The 26,964-nt window shown below is 39.4% G+C and overlaps 1 protein-coding gene across 2 annotated transcripts in view; it reads right to left on the reverse strand.

The window, feature by feature from the left end:
- Nucleotides 1-338: 338 nt before the first annotated feature.
- The window catches only part of AGO2 (argonaute RISC catalytic component 2), a 52,299-nt gene continuing 25,673 nt past the window's right edge, over nucleotides 339-26,964 (reverse strand). For both annotated transcript variants that reach the window (XM_086741320.1, XM_086741319.1), the window contains 16 exons: nucleotides 20,882-21,063; nucleotides 19,582-19,718; nucleotides 19,315-19,449; nucleotides 16,833-16,920; nucleotides 15,686-15,833; nucleotides 15,373-15,492; nucleotides 14,877-14,999; nucleotides 12,966-13,099; nucleotides 9,946-10,130; nucleotides 7,103-7,262; nucleotides 5,306-5,396; nucleotides 4,411-4,605; nucleotides 3,129-3,263; nucleotides 2,329-2,430; nucleotides 1,572-1,771; nucleotides 339-1,363 (listed from right to left, as the gene is read on the reverse strand). In XM_086741320.1, coding sequence (XP_086597446.1) covers nucleotides 1,255-1,363; nucleotides 1,572-1,771; nucleotides 2,329-2,430; nucleotides 3,129-3,263; nucleotides 4,411-4,605; nucleotides 5,306-5,396; nucleotides 7,103-7,262; nucleotides 9,946-10,130; nucleotides 12,966-13,099; nucleotides 14,877-14,999; nucleotides 15,373-15,492; nucleotides 15,686-15,833; nucleotides 16,833-16,920; nucleotides 19,315-19,449; nucleotides 19,582-19,718; nucleotides 20,882-21,063 — 2,244 coding nt within the window. In that variant the 3' untranslated portion in view covers nucleotides 339-1,254. The remainder of the gene's footprint in view (nucleotides 1,364-1,571; nucleotides 1,772-2,328; nucleotides 2,431-3,128; nucleotides 3,264-4,410; nucleotides 4,606-5,305; nucleotides 5,397-7,102; nucleotides 7,263-9,945; nucleotides 10,131-12,965; nucleotides 13,100-14,876; nucleotides 15,000-15,372; nucleotides 15,493-15,685; nucleotides 15,834-16,832; nucleotides 16,921-19,314; nucleotides 19,450-19,581; nucleotides 19,719-20,881; nucleotides 21,064-26,964) is intronic.

Below are 26,964 nucleotides of genomic sequence, written 5' to 3' on the forward strand. Positions count from 1 at the left end.
ATGAACGTAGAATGTTGGTCTCGTGTGCGTCTCTGAACTGCACAGGTAAAACCTGCTGTGTTATGTGCACGCTTAAAAAGTGTTTCTACAAATTCCGAGCTGTACAATATACACTGCATGGATCTCTGAACGCTCACATCAAAGTCAATTGCATATTTTTGCATTTGAAGAGTAACGTCCCCACGATAAAGGTTTTAATTTCTAAATCCAAAGCATTCTTGATATGTTAACAGATGTATAATGAGCACTCCTTAGTAAATAAAAATAAATAATAGCATCTAGCCTATCACATTAATACTGTGAAACATATATAAAATTTACATTAACTCAAACAACAGTGAAAAAGGATTGTACTGTATTTATCACCACAGACCCGTATTCTTTAGAGACTTTGGAAAGTAAGTGTCACAGTCCTGTATGACAAATTTTAAAGTTAGCTGTCAGTATGATTTTTAAAAAAATTCTTTACAAATTTTTTTTTTTTTTTAAATGGCACATTTTCTTTTGCCAATCTAACTGGACCTATTAAAAGCTTAGGTAGAAGTTCATTCTTTTTTAAAATTCTTCTTTAGTCTACGAAAAACATTTTCAAATGCAGCACAATAAAAAACATTCAAGAACAAGCTTCAGAAAATACATTTGCCCTTAGACACACAGAGAATAATCTTTGTAAGACAGTTGAAAACCAGAATTTTGTCACTCTTTTCTTTTGAAAATAAAAATTTTGTAAATGCATCTAGAACAATCACGGCTTCATAAATAGTCCAAAAATGCTTTGCTTTCCTTTGTATTAAAAGCTAATTCACAGCATTTTAGCCCATCAAACTTGAGTATGAATTAGATCTTTCCAAATTATTAAAAGCAATTCACTGAATAGCAAACTGAATGAGAAGTTTTGTGAGTTGGGTTGTTGGTTGGTTGGTTTTGGTTTTTTTTTCCCCCCCCTAAGCCCTGAGATTACAGTTCTTGATTTAATTATAAAATATGGGTCTGTTTTATACCAAGTAGCTTAGAGGTTTTTTGGCAAACCACATTTCCAACAATAGTGGGGTTTGGTACAAGAATGCAGTTCATAATCAAGTCTGAAATTCTGGACGGAAGGCTTTCTTGCAAATGGGAAAAAAAAAAAAAAAATTAAGATGCATCACTCATTGCTGGCTGTCACTGTAGCCTGGGCAACTGTTGGTCTAAGTGCAGCTGGTCTCACGTGAATCCAACTCTGTATTGTACTGAGTCGCTAAACATTAAAACATGTCAAGCAAAGTACATAGTGCGCAACGTGTCCTGATGAACTTGAACTGCTTTAGCAAGTGCTTGGTGATCTCTGCCATTGCTCTGACCGGACGTGTGGCTTCCTTCAGCACTGAAAAAGAAGGGAGGTGGGGGGAAAAAAAAAAAAGGAGGGGAGAGAAACCCTATTTAATTTGCCTCTCCTTGCATATAATGTTTTCACATCATACTTTCTTTCAAAAGAAATGAATCTGAGGACACTACTGACCCCAGAGTTAACAAGCCCACTTTCTTCCTGCTTCCTTTCAAATTTTGTAATAATTCAAAACTACGCAACTCACCTATCGTGTTCTTTATCCACCAGATGATACCTGGCTCTGAAGGCAACCAGGTGCGCGTAATATGCTGGTGCAGGGATGGAAACAGAACGAGTACAGCGTACGTACGTATGACACAGCTGGTAGGTAAGAATCTGCAGTTCATCTGAAGAGAAACGATTGTCATCCCAGAGGACATGGTAATGAGAAGGTCTGCTTGTTCCCTGAAGGCAGAGCACACAGGACGTCAGCATTTCAAAAACATCTCTAAGTTTCTACCTCTGCAGGTTAACAGCCTACAGCAATCTAACTTGTGCTCCTATGGAACACACTTTTTTGGACAATATCAAATGTTGACTTCAGTACTGCTATAGATTAATAGTTTCTGACTGGGAAGAAGAAATCACAATAAAATGTAAAACCATGATGGTGCTATACAAATGTATTAGTTGTTTCCTAGGAACTGGATGCACATTTCAAGAAAATTTAACGCAAGAGGCAGCTCTGTAAAACAGTCCAAATACCTTGCTACCGTTCAAAGCAGCACACAGACAGGAGAGAAGCACAATAAACTAAATGCAGAGAGTGTGCTGCATATCTGCTTAGTTTCATTATTTCTTTCAGATTTTAACAGTGACAGAAGAGCACCGTGGCTGGCACAGATAAAAAGCCAAAATACACAGACAGAGGTTGTACCGTTTGTCTCCTGTGTAAAGAATGAGGGAGAATCCAACAGCCAGTGCTATCTTTGAACGTTACCATCCCACACAAAGTGCTGTACCTGAATACCAGCATGACTACACAGATAAAAGTCAAACTCTGATGGATGGGTGATTTTTGTGTCCACTGTGGTACCAGCTGGAATGTTTCCGCTTTTTCCAACCTGTGTGAACAGAAAATGCAAATATCGTAAGGCATACACAAAGTTTTTTCTTTTCAGCTGTACAGTAAGGAAAAAAAACACAAGAAAAAAAAAATCTGTAAAAAGGTAAATGTCAAGAAAGAATGACCAAAACTGTCCACCTTATCTGTGAACAGAGGTTTGCCATTAGGGAACTCTCCATTTACAGCAATGACTCCATTCTAGATTTGGAGAGTCTCCTCTCCACCCAGGAAGGTGGAATCAGCTTGTATCTCTGCGAAGTGCAGGTAGAAATATAAAAACTATGAAACACTCGTAAAACAATTTTCAGATGAAACGCACCTTAAGGTGTGTTGGGAATACTGAACAGACATCCATTTACAACGGAGTGCCTGAGGTGACTGTTCCAGATGCAGACACCTACGTGATAAACCCTACGCTACTCAGATCAATCTCAACCCTTAAGGATCTTCAGACAGTAAGAAAATGGAAAGAAACCTGAAGAATTGATGAACTTAAAGAATGGACAGACTTGTTGAAAAGCGCATCCTGCTGATGTTTATTATACAGGACAGAAAGCGAAGGTTTTCCTTTCCAGGCAGAAATATCTCACCCACTAAGTTCTGTAGCTCTTCAAACAAGTCTCTCACTGCTTAAATAAGAAGTAACAGGTAAGTTGGCTGCCTGCTAGGTACTTGCCAGTCACACTTAGAACATACCCGTTCATTTTTATCCGTACAGAAGAGTCTGGTGTGATGCCTTTTCTGCACAACTATAAATGTAATTCCAGGCTGGTAATCCTTTTCTAGTTTAATGCACGCTTCTCTGATAGCCAGCAATTCATGATGGAGAACCTGAATCACAAACATAAAGATGTGTGGTAAATATGAAAGACCGCACTCCTACAGATTACTCTTATTTATCATGTTCTTTCTTGCACCGTCACTCAGAGCAGTGAGATGTCAAAGCACGCAGGATCAAACCTTAATTTCTGCACTTAATGAGGACAAATTAGATCACCAGTTTTGTGAGCCAGGCGAGAGCTGGTTCCATATTTGTTCAGCTCCAAGCACAAGGCTTGGACTAATAAGCTGGATGTCAAAATCTTTTTAATTGCCAAATACAAATGAACATTTAATTAGGCTGTTGAATATACAACAGCCTAATTATTTTTCAGACTAGTACAAGGGATAAACTCCAGAACTGCTCAACTGCATGTTCTTTCCCAGCTTTGTGAATGCTCATGCAGGACTCCAGGCATCAATAAAAACTGAAAGAGGGGGAGGTGGAATAAAACAAAAAAGCAATGGTTCGGAATTTGGGTTAATTATAAATTAAAAATTCAGCGAAAAGCAGTGATAAACAGGGAAAAAAATACCAGAAGTTCATACAAAGATTAGTTTTATTAATTCAAATTTACTAGGTGACCTTTACTCCCTTCCCAATGGGTTTTGAGAAGCTGAATAAATTTAGTGTCTTTTAATTTACACATAAAAATATAGAAAAGGAAAGTGTATGTAAATATCTTTAAAATATACAGAAAAATATTTCATACAACATGGTACTTGTAAGCAAGCAAAATAAACACAGGAAAGTATCTGTTTTATCGAGAATGAATGAAAAATTACAGTGTGAAAATACAGCACTTATTAATCCTGGTTAAAAAGTAGGACAATTAGCTTACATTTAATTTTTCTTTACTGTCCAAGTTCTATAGGATACAGTTTGACTAATACATTTTGAACAGGTCACAGATGTTGACCATAACTTGAGTGCTACAACTATACTTTACCATTTATAATTTTGCAAAGGGAAGTATTTTAAAGGGGGAAAGTATTAAAGAAGCTTATGAAAAAATATGGAAACACTTTCCTTGCTCTGATTCATTAGAATTCAATGAATTTGTTGAGGCTACACTTCCTTTCGTAACTCAAATTACATAAAACTACATTGCTTCCTGAAAAGTACATAATCGAAATCTAAAAAAAAGAGAAATATAACCTGTTGAAACTGCCCCTCAGAAACACCATCTCTGTAGAAGATTATACGGGTTGGTTTAAATCTGGTTGATTTGTAGAACTGAATAAGCAACTCCCTGACCATGGCAGCCAAATCTTGGATGATTTCTTGGCGGTGCTGCTGGACCCGAACAGTGGCACAGTATCGATTAGGATGAGCATCCATGCTTCCGACAACCTGTTGAAAAAATGCTTAGTATCAACCCAAATTTAAAAGTACTTTAATAAAGGTATTTCATGAAAACAAATGCACTTTCTTTTTAACAGTATCTTACAACCTAAGGGGTCGACCAAGCAAAGATACAGTCAAAATCATCATGTGCTTGGAAAGAGCTTTGAGTTTAAGTCTACCTGTGGTAACATACTCTATTGAAACCAAAAACTTATTTTAAATCTAAAAGACTAGTTTCCTGTTTGCACCTACGTACAGTTCAAAAATGCAGATACAATTGGACATAATATGTTTAAGGAGCACATTTTCAAGAGATTACTGCACAATTTGCGTTGTCAGGAAGCTTGAACCCCCAAAACCCATGACTAAGCCAGCCTTGGACAAATTCTTAACATTTTTAACTGCTGAAAAAGCAGATTTAAACATGCCCCAGCTTATTACAGGTTGCTGATAAACATCAGCTAACAGAAAAGCTCCTCTGTGTATTAGCAGCTCAGACATTTCACAAGCTAATACATACATTTAAGGAATTCCTATCAGAGCAAGCTCTCCAAAGTTTCATTAGACTCCTGCAGAAAAATAACTTAGAATACTTTAATTAGGCAATCAGAAGAAACGGATCAAGAAAGAACTGAAAGTAATAAACACATTAGAGCCACGCAGCAGGAGAGAGCAGGGGTTAAAGATCAGGACACGGTTTACTCACTGCAGCAATGGAAGGCTTCTTTCCATCTCCAGCTGGTGGATGAGTTACATCTGCACCGAGGAATATGACAGGCTGTTGAAACACTGGTGGTCTGAGAAAGAGAGAGCACATTTGTAAAAGAAGCAAGGCTTATGCTTAATAAAGCACATTAAGTAAACAGCAAACTAGATTCTTGCAGTGAACAACTGGTACTTGGATCAGAGTTGGTCACTTGCACTGTGATAGTCATTAGAAGTCCTGATGAGGGTTCTCACACTAAATACTTGGCCTATTTTCAAAGCACAGGTAATTGTCACTTTTCGTTAAAAATGAGTTCTTTAAAAAACTATTTTTTAAAAACTTGGAGAATAGCAGCCTTCATTAATTAGACCATAGAAAAAAAAAAATTGACTCCTTAGCGTCAAATAGCATCTGAGAAAATTAAAGGACTGCGCACATATACAGATGTTATGAGTTTGGTTCTGAACAGAAAAACCCAGCACTGGCAAAGTAGTACACAAATTGTGGATATCATAAGTAGATTTTTCTTTCAAATTATGCTTCAAAGTTTTAAACAAATTGTTAAGTTAAGATGTTAATCCACTGCATAAAGAGTGGAACACCAAAACACTACATGGGAAGTTTTAAGCTTCAGCTCTATTCCTTAATAAAACAATTTTAAGCAGGAGATCTCAGGCCACCAGAATTTTTTCATGTGTATATGGGCGCTTTATCCAGGCTGAGTATATTTAGTTCAATAAACAGAAATTTAACAAGATACAGAAAATATATACCCCTTCTCATAAGGCATTTTTTCCCCTCCCTAAGCACTTGTTGTTGGATTATTTTTCAGCAGCTGCCTTCTGACTGGCTTAAGTGCACCAAAGTGAAAATTTGCTTATCTGTGCAAAACAGAAATTTGACTTCTGTGAAACAGGCTCCCAAGAACGATGTAGCAGGTTATTCCCTGAACTTGAAATGCAATGATTGTCAAAATGTCATCTTTTTACTGTAGAAGCCTAGCTGTCCATTTTGATTAAAATAACTTTATCTGTCTTTACGCTAGCCTTCTCTGTCCGGCACAGGTAAGACAAAACAAGTTGGATTTTGTTCATTCTTCCATTAAATTTCTTGTCACTGGTTTTTTAATAAAACTGATGAAAAGTTTCAATTCAAGAATATTTGTTTTAAGATGATACACAAACCAAGTATAGTCTTTAATAGCAGGGTCTCTCCTTTTTTTACAAATATTTATTTCACTTCCACTCAACTATACGCAGGACTCAATAGTATCAAAGCAACTTCACGGAATACAGCTCACAGTATAACTAAACCTTATCAATGTAATACTAATCAGGAATTGCAAGGTGAACTGGACCTGGAAACTAATTAACAGTTTCCTGCTCCCAGCTTTTGTTTTTTTTTAAATGTCTATGTTAAGTTAAGACATACAACGAAATGAACAATCTTGACCACAACTAAACTATAAAGGAAAAGGCACTACTATTCAAAACGCTCTCTATTTGTTTTTGAAAACTCAAGGCAAATAGTATAAATTTTTCATTCAAATGAAAGTTATATAATTCAGTGGTCAGAATTCAATAACAATATTTTTATTATAAATTTCAACCGGACTAAGTATTCCTCTTCAGTCCTCAAATCTAACTTTTGCAGGACTATTAGAAGCCAAAAGATAGTTCGACTGAAGAATCACTTCAACTACAGTGCTACGACTACAGATAAAAGCACTCAGTTATATTAATATGACACGTTCTCTTTACAATACGATACCCTCTTCCTCTTTGAAAGATGGCTTACCTTCCCTGCGGCAGTAAAATATTATTTACACCTCCTAATTTGACATTTATTTTTAAGCAAAGGTTAGACAGAGTTTGCGGTGTTGTCCTCTGCACATTTTTCATCTGAACACACTGCGTAGCCATTCCCAGCACAGTGTCACCAACTCGCTTCACCTCCGCTGCAGAACAAAGTGAAAATTAAAAAAAAAAGTTGCATATTGCAAATCAAAAAACGTAGGAGACATGAATTCAGTGAAAATTGACTACATCTAGAGTTTCAGCAAAGTGGTCATTTACGCTTAACGAAACAACAACTCCCACAGCCAACCCTGGCCTGCAATAAACCTCCTCCCAGTTCTGTCCTGCTCCACCTGCCAGCAGCACTGTAACTGGATCCTAAATACAAATATATATAAATATAAGGCACTGTTGGCTTATTTTAACTAAGAATTTTTTTAAATTACACTAACAGTAATTTTAGAATGACAGCATTTTATCACCAGCATGCAAGAACCTTCAGCTAATGAAGTGGACAATGTGGACAATGTTAGGATTATGAGCATTTGTTTCATTATTAAAACACTGGACTAGTAACACGAACTTAATAGTAACGTGCTGAGTAATATTCAGCCACATAGTTTATCACTCGCATAATAAGTGGCCAGTTTAGCAAAGGATGGCCCATAAAAACTCCCAAAGAAACTCAATAAGAATTGAAGTTCAACCAGGGTTGGTTGCAAGGTCCTGCACGTGGGTCAGGGCAATCCCAGGCACAAATCCAGGCTGGGCGGGGAATGGATGGAGAGCAGCCCTGAGGAGAAGGACTTGGGAGTGCCGGTGGATGGGAAGCTCAACATGAGCTGGCAATGCGCCCTTGCAGCCCAGAAAGCCAACCGCATCCTGGGCTGCATCAAGAGGAGCGTGGCCAGCAGGTCGAGGGAGGGGATTCTGCCCCTCTACTCTGCTCTGGTGAGACCCCACCTGGAGTACTGCATGCAGTTCTGCAGCCCCCAACATAAGAAGGACATGGGCCAGCTGGAGAGGGTCCAGAGGAGGCCACGAAGATGACGAGAGGGCTGGAGCACCTCTCCTATGAGTACAGGCTGAGAGAACTGGGGCTGTTCAGCCTGGAGAAGAGGAGGCTCCGGGGAGACCTTATAGTGGTCTTCCGGTACCTCAAGGGGGCTACAGGAAAGATGGGGAGAGACTGTTCAGCAGGGCCTGTTGTGATAGGATGAGGGGTAATGGTTTTAAGAGGGAGGTAGATCCAGATTAGATATTAGGAAAAAATTTTTTACAATGAGGGTGGTAAAACACTGGCCCAGGTTGCCCAGAGAGGTGGTGGATGCCCCATCCCTGGAAACATGCAAGGCCAGGCTGGATGAGGCTCTGAGCAACCTGATCTGGTTGGGGATGTCCCTGCTCCTTGCAGGGGGGTTGGACTAGATGACCTTTGAAGGTCCCTTCCAACCCAAACCATTCTATGATTCTGTAAGTCCTATAGTTAACAACAAAATTTAGACTTAAAGCCTTTAAAAGAGCCATACTCTTACGCTCAGGAAAAAGCTCCAAGACAGGCTCAGAGAAGAAGCAACAGGAGAGGGAAAGTGGCTTTTTTGAGGAGCAGGGTGAGAGGAGGAGGAAAGACAAGGCTGTGGGTATACTCAGTGCAAGGGTAAGGAAAAGCACCGGTAGAAAATAAAGAGATGATTAGAGGGTGTAGGAAGACCTATAATTAAAGATAATGACAAGGAAAGCAGATGAGAGTGGTACCACATCCTCTCAGTGGTTAAGCAGAGGAAAGAGTTCCCTTTTAATGCCAAGCAGGAAAAGCAAAGATGTCATTTTGCACTGGATTTCTATTGAACAAATTAGAGACAAGCAGCTTCATTTGCAAGGCTCAATTCAAGGGAGAAAAAGGTACTACTTTGTTACAGTTTCTTTCTTAATCTTTCTTTTTCTCTTACGTGAGATACTCTTGGGAAAAGAAAGCTAGGAAATTATTGGCTGCTCTATTAAACTGGTGAGGGTGAGAGATGAGATAAAACACATCTGCAGCTGCTTGGTAGATCTGAGCCATTAGAGAAGAGAGAGTCCACGAAGCTATCGGAGAAAAATAGTGCATGGTGCCAAAACTAAGCAAGGTAAGTGAAAAAAGGAGGAAGGCAGGATAGGAAAATACACAGTCTTGCCTAGAGGAAGAGCTAGTTAAAACCAAAATGCACAGTTTATTTAAAAGATATTAAACCCTATGCGTATGTGCTATGTAAAATGCACTAACTCTCAATCTGTTTCCAAAAAACGGTTTAAGTTGCTGAGTTTTCACCTTCCATGCGTTTGTGTCCTCGCAACCCAAGAGTTAAAAAACTGAAGGAACAGGAAAAGTCAATTGGCAGGAATCTTCTCCTTCACTCAACTTTTTTGCAAAAGGGTGGTGGCATGAGTAAGCAAAGATGTTCTAAAAGCTACACAATTCTTGAGTTCATATCTTCTTCACTTGGAATTTTTAGTACACAAATTATAGTAAGTGTATTTTCATTCACTGTATATAATTTCCATTAATTTCACAAAAGCCCTGGTTTAGCTTGCTCATTTGCAAAGTGCATCTCAAATGCCATCAACAGGAAACATGTGGAAAAGCAAATTAGAAGCACAGACAAAAATAATTAAAATAATTAAGGACTTAACATAAAACATCATGAAGCGGAAGACAAGGAATAAAATTAATTTATAGCTCACTCCCTAAATGGAATTTGTACGGTTAAACCAGAATCAAAACTTCTGTCATTCAGACACTTCATGAAAAACATGTATGAAATTGTAACTAAAACACACACACGCTCGTGATTGGCACTTACTGACCATAGACTGGCGTTTTTCCTGGCAAAATCACTACAACAAGCTGCAGCCCAGTGTAAGTATTCTTGAGATGTCTGAACATGGGCTCTACACTGTCAGCTCCCTGCGCGTATTTACAGAAGCACGGCTGCCCCTGGATTGGCATTCCTGCATCTCTGGAAATCTTCCTCAGTTGTTCTGTAAAGGATCTAGAAGATGTAAATAAAACACATTAGATTATCAGATAGCAAAATCCATCTTGATTTTTGTTATTATTTTTAATGGAACAATCCTGTTAAACTTGCAGTTGCGCTGTCCAGAACCCTGGGAATTCACCCCAAGTGCATCTTTAATTGATGGTGCCTATGTAGCCACTGAAGGAAAGACAGGGTAAGATGAGGAAATACACTGTATGAATAACACCATTACTAAAAGCATCTCTTACAAAGCAAATTCCACCTTATTTTCCACAGGAAATTCAGTATAAGCTACTTTTTGCAAAAACACTGCAGTGATGGCATTTTGGACAGCCTGCTCCACGACATTTCCATGTATATCACTAGAGAAACGGGTTCTGTAAGAAGTTCCTTCTTTTTCTTGAAGAGGAAAACAACCAACAGAAGTTACCAACAATTGTGTCTCTTCAAATTGATCTAACATCAATAATAATGCACAAGAAAACCTTGCTAAGTATCAGAGAAAAGGTGAATCCTGGAGGTGAAGACAAACCTTCTCCACGAATGGTGCAAATACAAGTTACCGTTTGACGGAATTCATCAGAAACAGAGACAACCTAATTTTGTCAGAGGCTTTTATCAGTGAAGACTCCTTTAGGCCCCCTGCTAGTAGGGTCTGCTGTGTTGCCTCCTTCTCCTGGCTCTTGTTAACACGGTAGCATGTGGCTATCTTCCCTTTCGAAGGGACACCAAGAAGACACTGTGTCTGTTGTAAGCAAGACAATCAAAAGCACCTCGGTGTAGAAGCCTAGGGCTCTACAGAGTCTGGAAAGCATCTTCAAAGTCATGGCTCCTCCAGGTTGGATGCCTGCATCAATGGTGCAGGAGTAGTCCCTAAGTCCCATCCCCATAAACAACGGGAAGATGAGCACGTAGCAAGGTGTCACAGCACAGAGCTGTACACCTGAGTCCTTGGTGCCAAAGGACTGACATTGACACTACAGGTGTTTCTGGGATTTTTCATCGGAGTGGATGTAGTCTGGTGCGGTGAGCTGTAGCATCTCCTCTGCTCCAGTTTTATCCACAACAAATCCACACTGTACACTCAGACTGCTTGTTGATGCAGAGCATGGTATGGCAACTGGTGACCATGAGGAGCAGCAATTCAAATACACGCACTGCTGATCCAAACTGAAACACTGTAAAACAGACACACGCAGAGATCTCCTTCTTTGGCACTTGGCTTAAAGACCAGCAGAGTAAACGTGATCCCAGCCATCAGCGCTGACAAAGCCCCTTTTATTACTTTGGAGCGCATGTCCCTAGAGGCACCTAAAATGTTGCTCATCCTCACCAAAGGGTGCCAGATAATAACAGTCTTACCCACTAAGAGGGTGTGAAGATTTAGTTTCTTCCAAACCCATTGTTAACTTTCACGAATCATAACAGTCTGTGAGCTTCAGCCCTGCAGCTTGTGGCTTCTTGCAGAAAATAAGACGCATTAAGTGTTTTCCCTGGCAAAAGAGGCACTCACCACCATAAGCACAGTCAGTGGCAGAACTTGCAACTCTAAAACTGTACCGGTTTTGAGCCTTTAGAAATCCATCTGTAAGTATGGTGTCTAAGAGGAAAGGTTCTCTCCCTTCCTGACATGACGATTTTGAAGACTTTTAGAGATCTTGAAGGTGTTTACTCTGACGGATCTACAGCAACGGAGTTCAAATCGCTCAACAAGATGTAACAAGAAGCAACAAGATGCGACTGGATGCAGCCATATTCCTACTACAAAGGAATGCCCTTCCACAGTAAGGATAAACTCCATCTAAGCCACCAAATAATTTTATTTTGGCTCATTATGTTGAAGACTTCTTCCTGTCTCTCAGAATTTACTAAGTTCTGCTACACAGCATTTCCACCAGAAGCAAGTGTGGAAGGGAGAATTCCCTGGCAGCTTAGTTTCCGCCATGTACCTGGAGGGAACAAGTCCCTAGCCTTACACAATGGGAAGAAAAGTAAAAGGTAAGACTTTCATTGCCTGCTCACCACTTGGGAGGGAGAATTTCCCAAGCTATTTGGCAAATCATCTAAAGGAACACTGTTATGAATAATCACCATCTTGCATTTACGTTACAGAGAGCAGCTGAGTCACTTGCTAGGGCAGCTGTAAGAGCTGCACTTGCCCACGCACGAAGGGAAAACGGCTACGTGCGAAAGAAGGAATCAGACAACCCATTTACACAAGTATGCACACTTTCCCTGATCTAAAGAGTGGCTGATGTAACTTTTAACAATAGTCTCTCAACAATCATGTTCCATCCATAGAGAAACCAAATTCGAAAGCTTCATTCAAGTGCTCAAAGTCAAGAAAACAACAGCTGGTTTTGCTCATCTTGCAAACACAGCAACTTGCACATTACGGTAACTCCAGAAGGTAGAAAGTTTTGGACTTACTTTTTAAAATTTTCCTATTAAATAAGTTCTGCGCAAATAGATTTATTTCATATAACCAGCAAAAGAACCTAAGATGACACACATTAGCTTTCACTCTTGGCAAATACTTAGTGATAAACACCCCTCATTACATCATTTCAGTCATCATAAACTCTGTTCTAAGGCCTCACTGGTCAGAAACCTGTCATACAGTATAAATTGGTTTTGGTAACTCTGATTCGGAGGATTTCACGATGCTAGCACTGAAATCATATCAGCATCATTCAAAACACAAAGAGACAGACCTTCAAAAGCACTGTTAAAGATGTATTGCATATGCTGAACAATTTAACAAAAGAGGTATTCTAAATAAATGAGTGAAATGATGCTATTTCCATACATAAATAATAAAATCACCGTCCTATGAAACACACTTACTTAAGATGAACTTCAGTGCACTGGCGCTGTGGAGCAAAGCATGCAATCGCCCAAACCTTTATTTCAATTCCAGTGTGAAACTGTTTATTCCTCATGTCCCAGACTCCTTGAACTGGTGTAGCAATTGCTTTATTCTGGAAGTGGAAGGAAAAAACAAAAACAAAAACAAAATGAAAATCAAGACACTAATGCAAAAATTGATTCATGCCGACCAAAATCCATTACGCTTCTGCTTCCCTCTAACTGGCAGGCTATTTATATTTGCAGGTCTTTCTCTCTGCTGTTTGAACATCTATCTTGTAAAGATCATTCTAGCACTGTAGCAACACAGCTGGCTAGCCTGATGAAAAATAAAGCTCAAAAAAAGTGCACATTGTTCATTTTTATTGCAGATGGTTTCCTTTGGTTACATAAATCATCAGCAGATAGAAATTACACATGGATGTAAGTCAGACTCGTGCTTGGTTAACAGCACTCGTGCTCTTGCTTAACAAGAACATCCTTTTTACAGCGTCTTTACAACTGCTCAGTGAGCTTTCCAAGAGTGACTTAATCTAAGTTTTATCAGTATTTTACACATCGCTAAGCAGAGGCAAATAGTGTTTCGATGTCACTCGCACGACTAGAAAATACGTGAACAAGCTGACAAAAGATGATCTGTTATTCTGCTCTGACCCGCGCAACGCTGGTTTTTATCCATCAAGCAGACATTACTGTGATGGATTATCTAGAGGACAAGGGATATAATAAGATGACTAAAGTAATGCTGGTGATGTTAATTACCTTAATAAGTATTAGTATTCAGTAGATATTTTAGACAAGTTAGCACAATGTCTGCCTTCTCATGTAGCAGCAACAACTAAAATTTATGGGAATTTTTCAGGACACACGACTTGGATAATTCATGTTGCAAAGTGTTGTGTCTGCTGAAAGCAGTACCTCCCCCACTCCGACTTTCCATCACTCATCTGCCATTAAGCTCTCGTTCCCCCTGCTCCCCTGGTGCCAGAATAGTTCATGAGAGCACTCTCCCTAATCAGGATCAGACAAAGACAGCTGGGTTATCTTAACCTGTCAGTGAAGGAAGGTTTGAGTTAATCTGCCCGATTTTGCCTGACAAGACACAAGATCTTCTCCCACTGCGGAGAGGTAACCTCCATTATGGAGGTTACAGTTTGATTTGCATGCAGGGATAGAACTATCTTCAACTGGCAGTGCATGATCTAGAAGAGGTTCACCAGAAGCCTCCTCAAATTAAGTTATTCCAGCTATCAAAGCCTTCATCTTGCATAAAACCAAGACAAATTATATAATTGATAGAAAATCCTGTTTCTCCAGCTTTTAAGACACCACAGGAGGACGATTATGTCAGAAAGGCCATCTGAAAAGCCGATGTAAAGAAAATACCTGTGAGTAAATACTCCAACAGGAAGAGATGGCCCTAGAGAAGAACATGCTGATACAGATAGTGTAAGATAGTTGTCCTAAACACAGCTGCTTCACCCAGAGCACAAAATCAGGCTGAAGTTCAGGAAGATTTCAGAGGAGGCAAAAATGAACAGTAATAATTGAAGTTGTCTCTGCTCTTCTCCATACACACCAGTTTGAACAATTATTTGCAGGTTTCTTCTTGCAACACACAACAAAACAGTGTGTGAAGGAAAAACATGCACCTTTTTCTCTGGAGTTTATATAAATGCATTTTTACCCTAGCTTTACTTTCGGAAATAAAGAAGCGATTGCGGGAGATGCAACATGGCCATCACTTAAAATATAAGCTCTAAACATGACACCTATGATGATTTTATCCCATTACATCCAACATAATTAATTAAAAACAATCATATTGCAGAAGTTATCACAGCTGGTGATGGAAGCTATCACAGATTGTACAGTATCTGTTCAACATACCCTGCCTCCGTAGAGGATTGAAGGAGGCTGTAGGACTCTACCGGTCACATCTGTCATTTCATCTTTGACCATTATTCCAAATTCACGAACATAAGGGTCAGTATTAAAACTTGCACTCCGCATCTGAAATTAAAAGGAAATAGGTATTTCTTGCAAAAAAAGAAATTCTTTTCACGAGATCTAAAGCTTTCTGAGATATGGGCACATACCCCTTCTATACGGGTGATGCCAAGTATTCAGAGCCTCTGTTAATTCCACTAGGATACACAGATGCCTCAAAATTTGAAAAAAATCACCAAAAGAACACTTGAAAACCTTTTGTGAGAAAGGTTTTATCTATTATTTTTTTATCTATTTCTCTGTGATTTACGGAGAAAGTCTTGTAAAACCAAGTTCACAACTTGTGTGCAGTGCACAAACTATTTAGTACCTGCTATTAGTAAGAGAAAAATTAAGTCCATTACTACTCTTCACTCAACTCTAACAGAACACTCACCAATTTGCTGATCTCCTCCTGACGGTCAGGTGCTGATCTGGCAGTTGCTCGAATCATAGTGGAAGTTTGATTGTCAGTGAGTTTCTTTATGCATCTTTGTCCTGCCACTATGTTACACACCTAAAATATCCCCATGCAAAGGAAGTTAAAAACCACAATGCAACTGTTTGTTTTGTTTTCTTCTCTTTTGTTGGTGCCTTATACAATTCATAAAGTTGGCCTCTCAAAAACCAGCTGGCCAACATCTGAGGTTTTTGACTCAGGCTCCCCTCCCCCATTCCCAAGCTACAATATTATCTAAAAATGTACTTGCCTCAAGAGGAAGGTATGTGTGCTTCTGCTCCTGTCCAACTTGTAAACATGGAAGGTGAGGATAGCGTAAAACTAATTTGTGCCTGTCCTTAAAATACTGAGCTACAGTGCATTCAACTGTTTGTCCATTCTCCTGCTGAAGTGGGAATCTATTGCAAATCAAATATGAAAAGAAGCCATTACTTTACGTAGAATACTTTCCCACACTTGCTCAATACGCTCCTTGGCACAAGTTAAGCTTACTGGAGATTAAGCCTACCTTGCTGAAATGATGCAAGTGCACTTCCATAATTAAGATTCCATCATTGCCACTACCACGTGTCTTCTAATAGCACAAAAGTCTACTTCTCTAACATTCATGATACGTGGAGCTATAAATTAAGTTTCCTAAGAGCAGGTGCCTTAGAGACAAAGACTAATGTTTTCTGCTTATTTGGGATACTTGCAGTACTAAGTACTGCTTCAGAAATTTACTTCTCTCTTTCTGTATGTTACAAATATATTTCTATTTACGCACAAACACTTGCAAATACGTACATCAAGGTGGCACAAATATTTTTTCATTAATGTAATACATCACTGAAAGAGTACAAAACAAAGCCCAAACTATTAAATATCAGATTTATCTACTTATTAGTTATCTTCTTGTGAAAAGTTAGTATCAGTTTTGTTTCTTACACTACTTTCTTAAAAATGGGAATAAATACCTGCACATTCAACTTATCTGCAAATCGCTAGTTAGCGATTAAATATAAACATTTTCTCCTGAGGAAAAATACACTGGTAATAAGCAAGATTAAAAATCTGATCCCAACTGGCACTACTTTTCTACTCAACAGTTCTGGGCAACATTACGCTACCAATACGGCACCCTGTTCTTCCACTGTTGAAGAAACCCACAACAAAAACCAAATCCCCAACACATCTAAAAGAAAGGGATTGGTTCAAATGCCATGGCATCCATTATAGAATAAAAACAGATCAAAAAGAATAGCAAAATTGGGGAAAATACTTTAAAGTGTATTTTGAATATATTGACCAAATAAAGTATAATTTGTCAAGACAGCTTTTCCTGTGTCAGTAAGGCAAACAAGATACTATTCCAGCCTGAGATTAAACATAAATCAAAAAGAAGCAAAATACTTTACGTTTGGTGACTTGCTGGTCGTCTGGTGACATTGCACACTCTGTACTTTCTTTTCATTTGTCCACAGTGTGTTATTTCCACCTTCAGACCTAAAAATTGGAAAACATGTATCACCATTTCTTCAAAATCAAGGTGTCAGTGCCCAAAATTGCTACATGACCACTTAAACTGTGTGGTAAAGCTATTCACTATTTAGCACATTCTCTGAGCACCGAAGGGTGAACTCAAAAAAACCCCAATGTATGGTCTTAAAATTCAAAACCCCTAAGCTTCAGCCAAAGTTCAACAAAGAATTTTAGAGACAAGAAAAAATTCCAAAGCCCGAAGAGTTTGCAGATGAAGCAGCACACGTTCTGTGAATTCCAATTCTGTACCTCTAAGGAAGTCCAGGATGGGGAAAGGACAAAAAGGGCATGCAACCTTCTTGAAACAAAAAGCCTTGTTTATACTTTATGTCTAAACTTCTGGCGCCTGTGAAACCTCCAACTATTCCAACCCATCCCATACTAATGAATCTGGAGGGGGGAAAAAAAAAAAAAAAAACCAAACCCATACAGCCTGTAGGAGCCATGGGAATGAGGCCACGGGGCTTTATCCTCTGTGAAGACAAACATCTGTTGCAAACCCCACTGGCACAAAAGCCGAGCCCACTGGAAACCAAACAACTTCTAGAAGAATAAAGATGACGTTTCCAGAAGAAACCCTCAGTGAACATAAGCATTAAGATTCCTTCCTTCTACTCTTTGATTCAGTCATTACATATTAGAATAACTGTAATTTACTTCCAGGAGAACATATGTATGAAAATGTATGAAATATATCTAAATATGCAAAAACACTTTGTCAAATATGGAAGGACATGGACCAGTTGGAGAGGGTCCAGAGGAGGCCACAAAGACAATCAGAGGGCTGGAGCACCTCTCCTGTGAGGACAGGCTGAGAGAGTTGGGGCTGTTCAGCCTGGAGAAGAGGAGGCTCCAGGGAGACCTGATAGCGGTCTTCCAGTACCTCAAGGGGGCCTACAGGAAAGATGGGGAGAAACACTTCAGCAGGGCCTGTTGTGAAAGGACAAGGGGTAATGGCTTTAAAATAGAGGGAGGTAGATTTAGATTAGATATTAGGAAGAAATTTTTTCCACTGAGCACCCTCAGTGGTGGAGCACTGGCCCAGGTTGCCCAGAGAGGTGGTGGATGCCCCACCCCTGGAAACATTCAAGGCCAGGTTGGATGAGGCTCTGAGCAACCTGATGTGGTTGGAGATGTCCCTGCTCCTTGCAGGGGGGGTTGGACTAGATGACCTTTAAAGGTCCCTTTCAACCCAAACTATTCTATGATTTTATGAAATTATTAGCAAAATCTGCAAAATGAAAACCTTGACATCAGTAATTGGAAAAAAATTAAGATCAGACAATTAAAAAAACAAACAAACAAAACAAAACAACCATGAAATTCCAGTCTTTTAAAACGTTTTGAAATCATCAGATTAGAACTGGAGTATCTTTGTCATGGAACTGAGACTGGCACTACCAATACTTTTCAAAACTGAAAACTACGAAATTTTTGTATTCTCAACTGTTAACTCCTTTTTACTCTAGAGATGTGGGTACTTCAAGAGAAGTAAAGCACTACACTAAATATAACTTCTAAATACAATAAAGCAATACTGATTTGGGAGGACAAATTGTTTATAAGGAGACTGACTCAATAAGGGTTGCTGCTCTATAGGCTGAAGAGATCTCAGCAGTACGATGCTCTCAGATGCCAACACGGCACTGTGCCATGACATTTGATCAAGTGACTGGGTGGTGGTGAGGCACAAAAAACATTAAGGTATGTCAAGAGAATCTACATTTAAATGAGAAAAGCTTGCACAAGTCACAAGCCAGTAACTAATCTCACTGAAATGAATTACCATCCATGTGCTAGAAAGTTTTAGTTCATCCCATCACTTAGAGTAAATCACCTTCATGGTTTCACTAAAGCTCTTTCATTAAAGGCAAAGCTTATTAAGCCACATGCAAAATGCACACACAGATTCCACAGATTCTTGAATATGTGATAATTTACTTATATGCATATCTGAGCTTTAAATGTGGCTGGTTCAAAAATTAACTAGATATGCTCACTTCACTTTTTATACTAGTGATTCACCAAATCTGAAGCCACATATTTACCTGAACGGACCCAACTTTGCTTATATTCACAAAGTGACTCTGTCAAGCTACAGAGATTAACTAGTGTGCTAAGAAAAAAAAGGACAAGTAGACTAAAATATAAAATTGATCAACAGACTTCTGAAAGTCTTGAAACATATGTAAGTAATTAAATGATTCTTGGCTCTTAGTTTTGCTGAAAAAGGGTGTGCACTGTTCATTGTGATAATCTGTCTCCCAGTAAGATAACTGCTATAGAAAATATTTTGAATGTGTAGTTGTAACACATCATCAGAAAGAATAAAGCGCTTTTATGTAATTTAATTATTACCTTTTATTTCTTTGGTAAACTTTACCCTTTGGGAATCTGTCAGAGGTTTTTGTTGTTCTTCAATACTTTTGAAGTCCAAAACTTCACATACAAACTCGATAACTGGCTGTGCTTTGTAAAATGCGGTTGCTGATACTGCAGACAAAAATGTTAACGTTATATTACAACAATACTGAGTAAATTTTTAAGAAATATAACAAATGAAAATAAATTTTTGCCTTTCCATTGAAAGAGAAAAGAAGGAAAAAAATATTTTATAGGACCTACCATCAATATTTAACATCATTTTCCATAATGAAGGTCTGACTGACTGATGGAAGCCAAACCAAACTTCTCTGCCACCACCCAACGGATTTGAGCACCCTTCTGATGCCGTAAAAAAAGATCGCCCCACAGGAGTATATCTGCAATAAAGAAAATAAACTCAGATCCCAAAATTAAAGAAAAAAAAACTGCAATAAAGCCTTAACTAATGCAAATTCCTTTTCACAAAAGCACAGAAATGCCAGTGTTTCAAATCACCAATAGTCTGAGGTTCCTGTTAGGACTCAGGTTACACCCCTCAAAATCCAGCTAGTTACAGTAAGAAACTGGCTGCTACTCATGTTTGTTTAAATTTATTTTCAGAATAATCCTTAATATGCCTGCTAATCCAAACAAAAAGTACTAATAACTTTTTTTTGTACTCTATTAAAAACTCCGCTATGCTCCACTAAGAAAATAATTAAACATCTCTGATACTAAAACAGTGTCGTAATCTCTCCCCTTACTTGTGCACAGCTTCCTCTGAAATCCATGGAAACTTTGCGTGGGTGAACAACTTGGTATTTTTGATTCATCTTTCATCTTGGTAATTCTCTATTCCACACTGAATATTGAACTAATCAAAACTAACGCTAATATATTTCTCTGAGCAAAGATGTGCGACTAACTAGTCTGGGCTATTTTCTGTGTTTCAAAACTTGACTAATTTTTTTTTTTTTTTTAATCCTTAATGTGAGGATAAAGTCAGTGTAATATAAGGCTATTTAAAGATACTTAGATAAATTTAACTAATTTTCCCTGTTTAGCCCTTCACATGGGCAAGTTCAGCCACTAAGCTTTACTCTTTATTTTCCAACTGAATGTAATTTTAACAGTGGTCTTAAGTGACTTGTTCCATGGCAGAATTAAAACCAGTATCTCTTGGGTTGGATCACAGATGCTGTAGCTCTCACTTGCTTGGATTAAAAAAAACAAATCATTTTCAAGTTTTTCTTTTCTATAACAGTAGCTATACTGGGTGACATTAATGCCCCCATAGCACAGTATCCTTTATACAAAACGGGCAATAAAGGACAAGGAGCAAGTCTGAAGACCAGTGGGGAAAGGGACTTACGTCCAGGCTGGAAGCTACTAATTCCACCGTACGAGCAGAAAAGCACCACAATTCCTCTTGCCTGAGCATGCCATCTGCTAGCTAGCTATTATTTTGGTTGAGCTATTAAAGAACACCCTACCCAAAAAGCTACTGAAGCTATTCAGGTCACAATACAACCCCTAAGCAACGTCAAGGTCTTCTCCTCACCTCATGGAAGGCAGGTGCCTCATCACTACATCCAGTGCCTGGATGGTTTCAAACGGGACGCTTGGCAGCCGACCAGAAAGAGCATCATGCAAAGCCTGCAAACTCACGCAGGACATCCACTTTATAGCCACCTTAAATATTCTGTCCTTTCCTTCTCCTGGCAGCGTGACCTCCAGCTCCACCTGCAACAATGTCAAAAAACAAACCAAGATGATTCTTTCCATTTAAACGGGAGCATGGAAGGGGCTTGGAGGGGATCATGGATTCTGCTGAACAGCGCTGTAAAGTATGAGAGGAGACAAAAAGCAATGATGAAGAAACAACATAATTAAGTACAGCCTTTTTTTCACAGCTAGATCTTTCTCTAAAGCTGTGTTTCAAAAAGCCGGCGTGCTTCCCAACTGGCGTCTATCTCCCTGTTGGAGGCAACCTTGTAATTCGGAAGTTCTTGTGTGTCAACAGGGAGGTCTCAGTGAAGATCCGACAACCTGATTTCAGACACCTAACACGTACTAACGCACCACCCCTCACACCAGCTCCTGCATGCCTGGAATGAAACGTGGTCTGTCACTACCTGCCAAGATTAATAAATGTCTGGTATTTGCTCTCTAGAGCACCAGAGTGCTTTATATGTTATTCCTGTAGACATAGTTCAAATGAGAGAAAGTAAAATCCACAAGGAGCTTTCAAAGGGAAAAAACAAACACACACTAAACCAACCACAAAAACCCAGCAACTCAAAACTCTTGTTTTTAAATACCAGTGAAAGAATAAATGGTGACCCCCAAGTACTAGCGATGCTATCAGGTAGGATAGCAAAGGGGCACTCCTTTGATTTGTTATGCCCTACTTTGAATTTTTGGTCTAAAAAACACTGGCAAACTGCATTATGGTAAATTACTTTAGCCGATTACTTCTAATTACCTGTAATGCAGATTTCTTCTCTTTATTAGAACAAAGAAAGTCTGAGCACAGAAGTTTTTAAACCGACTAAAAATAAGGCTTGTCTGAAATAATTACAAGTTCTGGGAGTGACTACAAGAAATAACAAGTTCAGGGTATCCTTTGTGCTGGAAATAAACACAAACATTGCATTTTCCTGTCCTAGGGAGCTTACAATTTAAATATAAAAGGCATCCACTTAACAGACAAACTGTAATTAGTGGGCTAGCAAAAATAAAACACGGGTAACGGCGAACTAATACATGCAATCATCCGCTCTTCTACGACAGTTAGCATCTTCAGTCAAAAAACAGGAAGGAAAGATGAAACACAAATAATAAGCCTTCCCATGTGCCAAAAAAACCCAAGTTGACAATTTACAGTAGGCAGTCACAACTAATATTACAGCTGCCTCTCTCCTCTCGTACAAACATCATTCACCAGGAGACTCGGGCAGAGGAAGGAGCTGTAGAGCCATCAAAAGCAATGGGAACTGGAGTTTGTAACTGCAGGGTCGCTGGTCTCAATCTGGCCCAGAAGGTTAACGCTGCTGAAAAGCCGCTCAGATCAAGGTACTGGTTTTCAGCTGACACAGGTTACATGATTTCTGTGAAGCCTGGTTTTCAGCTGACACAGGTTACATGATTTCTGTGAAGCCTGGTTTTCAGCTGACACAGGTTACATGATTTCTATGAAGCCTTTTTTACTACCACATCATCAGAAGGTCTTCAACTTGCAGGTCATTTACAGTGGATGGAAGATGTCTGTTGCACCTGAATTGCATTTTCCTTTAAACTTCTCCCCTCCTCCAGATCAAGCTTTATGATTTCCATTATTCCCGATACTCTTAATATGCAACTAATCTGATTAACAACAACTTTGGTACCCTTCACCTACAAAAAGATTTAACTTTATTTTTTCCCCTCCTGGTTTCAATTTATGAAGCTCCTTCACCACCATGGAATGGAAAAAGATGAAGAACAGGACTGCTTGTGTTGCCGTATCCATATCTCTTGTACAAATAAAAGACCCAGGCTTGAAGAATTTCTATTCCAATTGCTGGACTGCAAATACCAATTACGTTCAGCATAGCTGTGATGGTGAATTCACACTGACAAATTTAGCCCAGTTTTTGCTGCTCGGTCTAACTCCACTTCAAAACAGTTGAATTAAGAGTCACTGCTCAAATAATTAAGGCTTGAATCAAACTTCCCAGGTTTTCTTCCTTTAGTATCTCACCTGAATTACACATTACTGGAGAGTTTATGCTTAAAAAAAAAAAGAAAAAGAAAAAGAAAAAGAAATACTATTAGGAATAAATTCTAAAGCCAAATTTAGTGTTTGGTTTCCAGCAGTTTCACCAGGTGTAATCTATTCCCAAATAAAAATTTGCAATGTCAGTCACTAACCTACTACCTGCTAGACCCATTGCTAAAATCCAACACAGTTGACATAATTTTGCAGCTAAAGAAGCTAAGTGAAAGGGATGTTACTGTAGAGATGTAAAAAATCACTAAGCCTGTGGAAAAATTTGAAAGCTGTTCTTAAAAATAATAAGTCTTGTAGCTGCTGTAGTCTGATTGACTCACACATCAGCATATCACAGTTTAGAAATAATAAAAATTAAACCTGACAATGTGTTTCTGGGGAATTGTTAGTACTCCTCCTTCTCTATAAAACATACGCAACACTGATTATTTTATCATGTTTTGAGCTTACAATGTACCTTTTCTCTATTAATCTAAGAGCTTTTCCTTCTTAGGGATTCAGAGGAAAACAGAAGCATAGTTTCCAATTAAATATTTGGGTGTCTACCTCCCATGGACTCGTTTGGAAATCTCAAGCTAAGGAGGCAAGAAAGATCTGCTTCTATCATGTACAGAGTCATAAGTGGTACTTCAAACAGACAAAGTCAAGAGGAGTAAGTTTGTGGCCACAGACAGGATTAACACCTTCCTTCTGAAAAGGGAACAGCAGTAGGGTTTCTGGATCAGGCTGCAGCTCTGTTCACCCATAATTACTGTTTTTCTAATTAAGACGTATGTGAAGATTTATCAGTTGTTCTTGAACCTTGCTAGGTGAGAAAACATCCAAGCTGAGTTGAAATTGTAGGACATTTTAGGGAAATACACAAGTAACGTAGCAGTTGAATACAAAGAGTTGACCTGGGCTTGCTATTAGAACCTACGAGGAAAGATGAAATGTGTACAAGTAAAAACTAAGAAAAATATTTTGTTAATATTTACATATTCCATATTTGTTCCAAAAGGTCTAAAGAAATGAAGGAATTAAAGAATGAAAATAAGGTACGATAAGGAAGGAATGAAAATAAGATACGATAATCATGAAGGTCAAGCAGAAAGTATTTATAGAACAAAAAACGTTATAAAGGAAACAGGGACCAAAAAAAAAAAAAAATTTAACCTAGAACAACCACCACCAACAAGAGATAAGGACATAGTGCATTAATTAAGTTAAAGAGCAACAAGAAGGAAAAAAAATGTTAGCAATTTGGTGTCAGCCTTCTGTTTAATATTAGTTCTTCCGCTACAATGCACACTGCAAGTAAAAAAAAGGTGGCCTTCCACTTGATCTAAGGATCACCTATTAATCATTTTATGTTCATGAATCTTTTCGATATAACTCTAAATGTAATCAGATGTGCAGTAAACGTGCTACATTTGTTCTGTACAGAACAGCCAAAAAACCCTCAAAGAAATGTAATCTAATTACGCTGGAAGAAAGTCCTAATACCTACAGGCTTTATACTGGTTTAAACCATGCTTAAACCAAGTTAGCACCATGTAAAAATTTCCCTCCTTAAGCTAAATTTCCCCACATTTGATTTAAACCAGCTGAAGATTTACCTCTATTAGCTCTTTCCTCCAGGGTATTAACATTAATATATGTACAGCAGAAAAAAAAAAAAAAGTCCTAAATCCCATGAGGAATAGGGAAAAGATATGACTTTATTAAAAGCAAGCCTAAACATGAGGCACAGATAGAATCATAGAATGGTTTGGGTTGGAAGGGACCTTCAAAGGCCATCTAGTCCAACCCCCCTGCAAGGAGCTGGGACATCTCCAACCACATCAGGTTGCTCAGAGCCCTGTCCAACCTGGCCTTGAATGATAAAACTATCTGAACCATCTTCTGCTAGCTCTACTAAAAACACTCTCCTCATCTTCTCAGTGACCATCTTTTGCAAATCATCGTCGCTCCAGCTAGATAATTTCGTCCCGCCCAGAATGGTTAACAAAATCATTAAAGTCAGTCTATTCCCACGTGCAGGTTACACCTGTCATTTGCATGGACATGAAGGAATCAGAGTGCCAAAAATATGTCCTGCTGACACACTGCCACTAGACCTCATTTTTACCATGTGTAATTTAGTATATGTGGGCTTTAAAATTCAAAGCATCAAGAACTGAGTCCTGTTCAGTCAGACACAGAAGGAACAGAAGGAGGGGACCATCTCATCCAGTTCCAAATCATCTCACGAAGCCTCATCAGGTCCGAGGATTAATTTGATCCCAGTTAGTTTATCCTCCATAGATAACCATTTTCACCTACCTTTACCTATTAAATGCAGAACTTCATATTTATCATAGAATATATCGGCAGTCATCCACAACTTGGAATGTGTTATAGCTATATGGTAACTCTGCGTGCATCTGGAGGACCTGTTCAAAGTCCTAGGAGGCATTTGAGTATCATTCCACCTTTAGCAAATACTTGCATATCAAATCTGTAGGAACTGGAATTTTATCCATAAAAGTGAAAAAAAAATCTCCAATACTTTTAAATGGTGCCTTTATAGTTTTCTTAGACATTAGCTTATCGGTTACTGAAAAGTAATTAAGACTGGAGTTACTGACCTTTACTGCATGATATTAATTTAAATACATCTGAGGGAAATAAAAATTACACATATGAGATTAAGAGGTTGATGGGTAGAGCTATTAACTATGTCAAGCCCTGCACAGGCATGCCACATGAGACAGCGAAGGACAGCATCAACTATTTTGTAGCACCCTGCTACTCAATTTAGGAAGACCTAAGCTCTGTTCCCAGTTTTATCACATAAACAAGTTTGCACATCTCTCTATGTCGTGGTTTTGTTTAGTGGGGGGGGGCCTAAGGTGGTAGCTTCTGTAGGAAACTGCTAGAAGTCGCTCCCCTTTGTTCAGGGGACTTGGCCAGGCCTAGGGCGGACCCACTGCTGGCCAAGGCCGAGCCGATTGGTAGCAGAATGTCCCGTGATAACGCCTCTGCGATAACGTATTTAAGAATGGGAAAACAAAAAAAAAAAAAAAAAGAGAGGAGAGAAGATGTGAAGAAGCTGAGCGGGGGCAGAGGTGCAGAGCAGGAGGAGCAGGCCTCATGGGCCTTGCAGGCCTCACCCTCTGGCCTCTCGCCAGGCAGCCGACTGGGCCCGACTCGGCCTGGCTGCAAGAAGTGGAAAGGAGATGAGAAGTGAATAAGATGTAAAAAAATATCCTGAGAGACATCTACCAGCCTGTTGTGAGGAACGGCTGCAGACGCCAAGGTCAGTTCAGAAGGAGGGAGAGGAGTAATGCAACTCCTGGCCAAGATTCCCCTGCAGCCTGTGGTGATGACCATGGTGGAGCAGGTTGTCCCCCTGCAGCCCATGGAGGTCCATGGAGGAGCAGAGATCTACTTGGAGCCCATGAAGGACCCCGTACTGGGGGAGGTGGATGCCTGAAGGCGGCTGTGGCCCGTGGAGGGCCTGCTGGGACAGCTGTTCTGAAGGGACTGAACTCCGTGGAAGAGATGACCCACGCTGGAGCCGTTCCACGAAGGACTCTGGCGTAGGGGTGGGACCCCACAACGGAGCAGGAGAGGAATGTGAGGAATTCTTCCCCTGACCATGAAGCAGCGGCGTGAAACAACATGTGATGAACTGACCGCAACCACCATTCCCTCTTCCCCCCTGTGCCGCTCGGGAGGGGAAGGTAGTAGAGATAATGTTAAGCTTGGGAAGAGGGAGGGGTGGAGGGAGGTTATCTTGTTCTCTGTCTCATTATCCTGCTGTTCGTAGTAATAAATGAATAGTTTTTCCCCAAGTCGAGTCTGTTTTGCCCGTGACGGTAACTTTCTCCCTGTCCTTATCTCAAACC

Source organism: Chlamydotis macqueenii, chromosome 2 (genome assembly GCF_036417535.1).
Source record: "Chlamydotis macqueenii isolate bChlMac1 chromosome 2, bChlMac1.mat, whole genome shotgun sequence".
Taxonomy (NCBI): Eukaryota; Metazoa; Chordata; class Aves; order Otidiformes; family Otididae; genus Chlamydotis; species Chlamydotis macqueenii.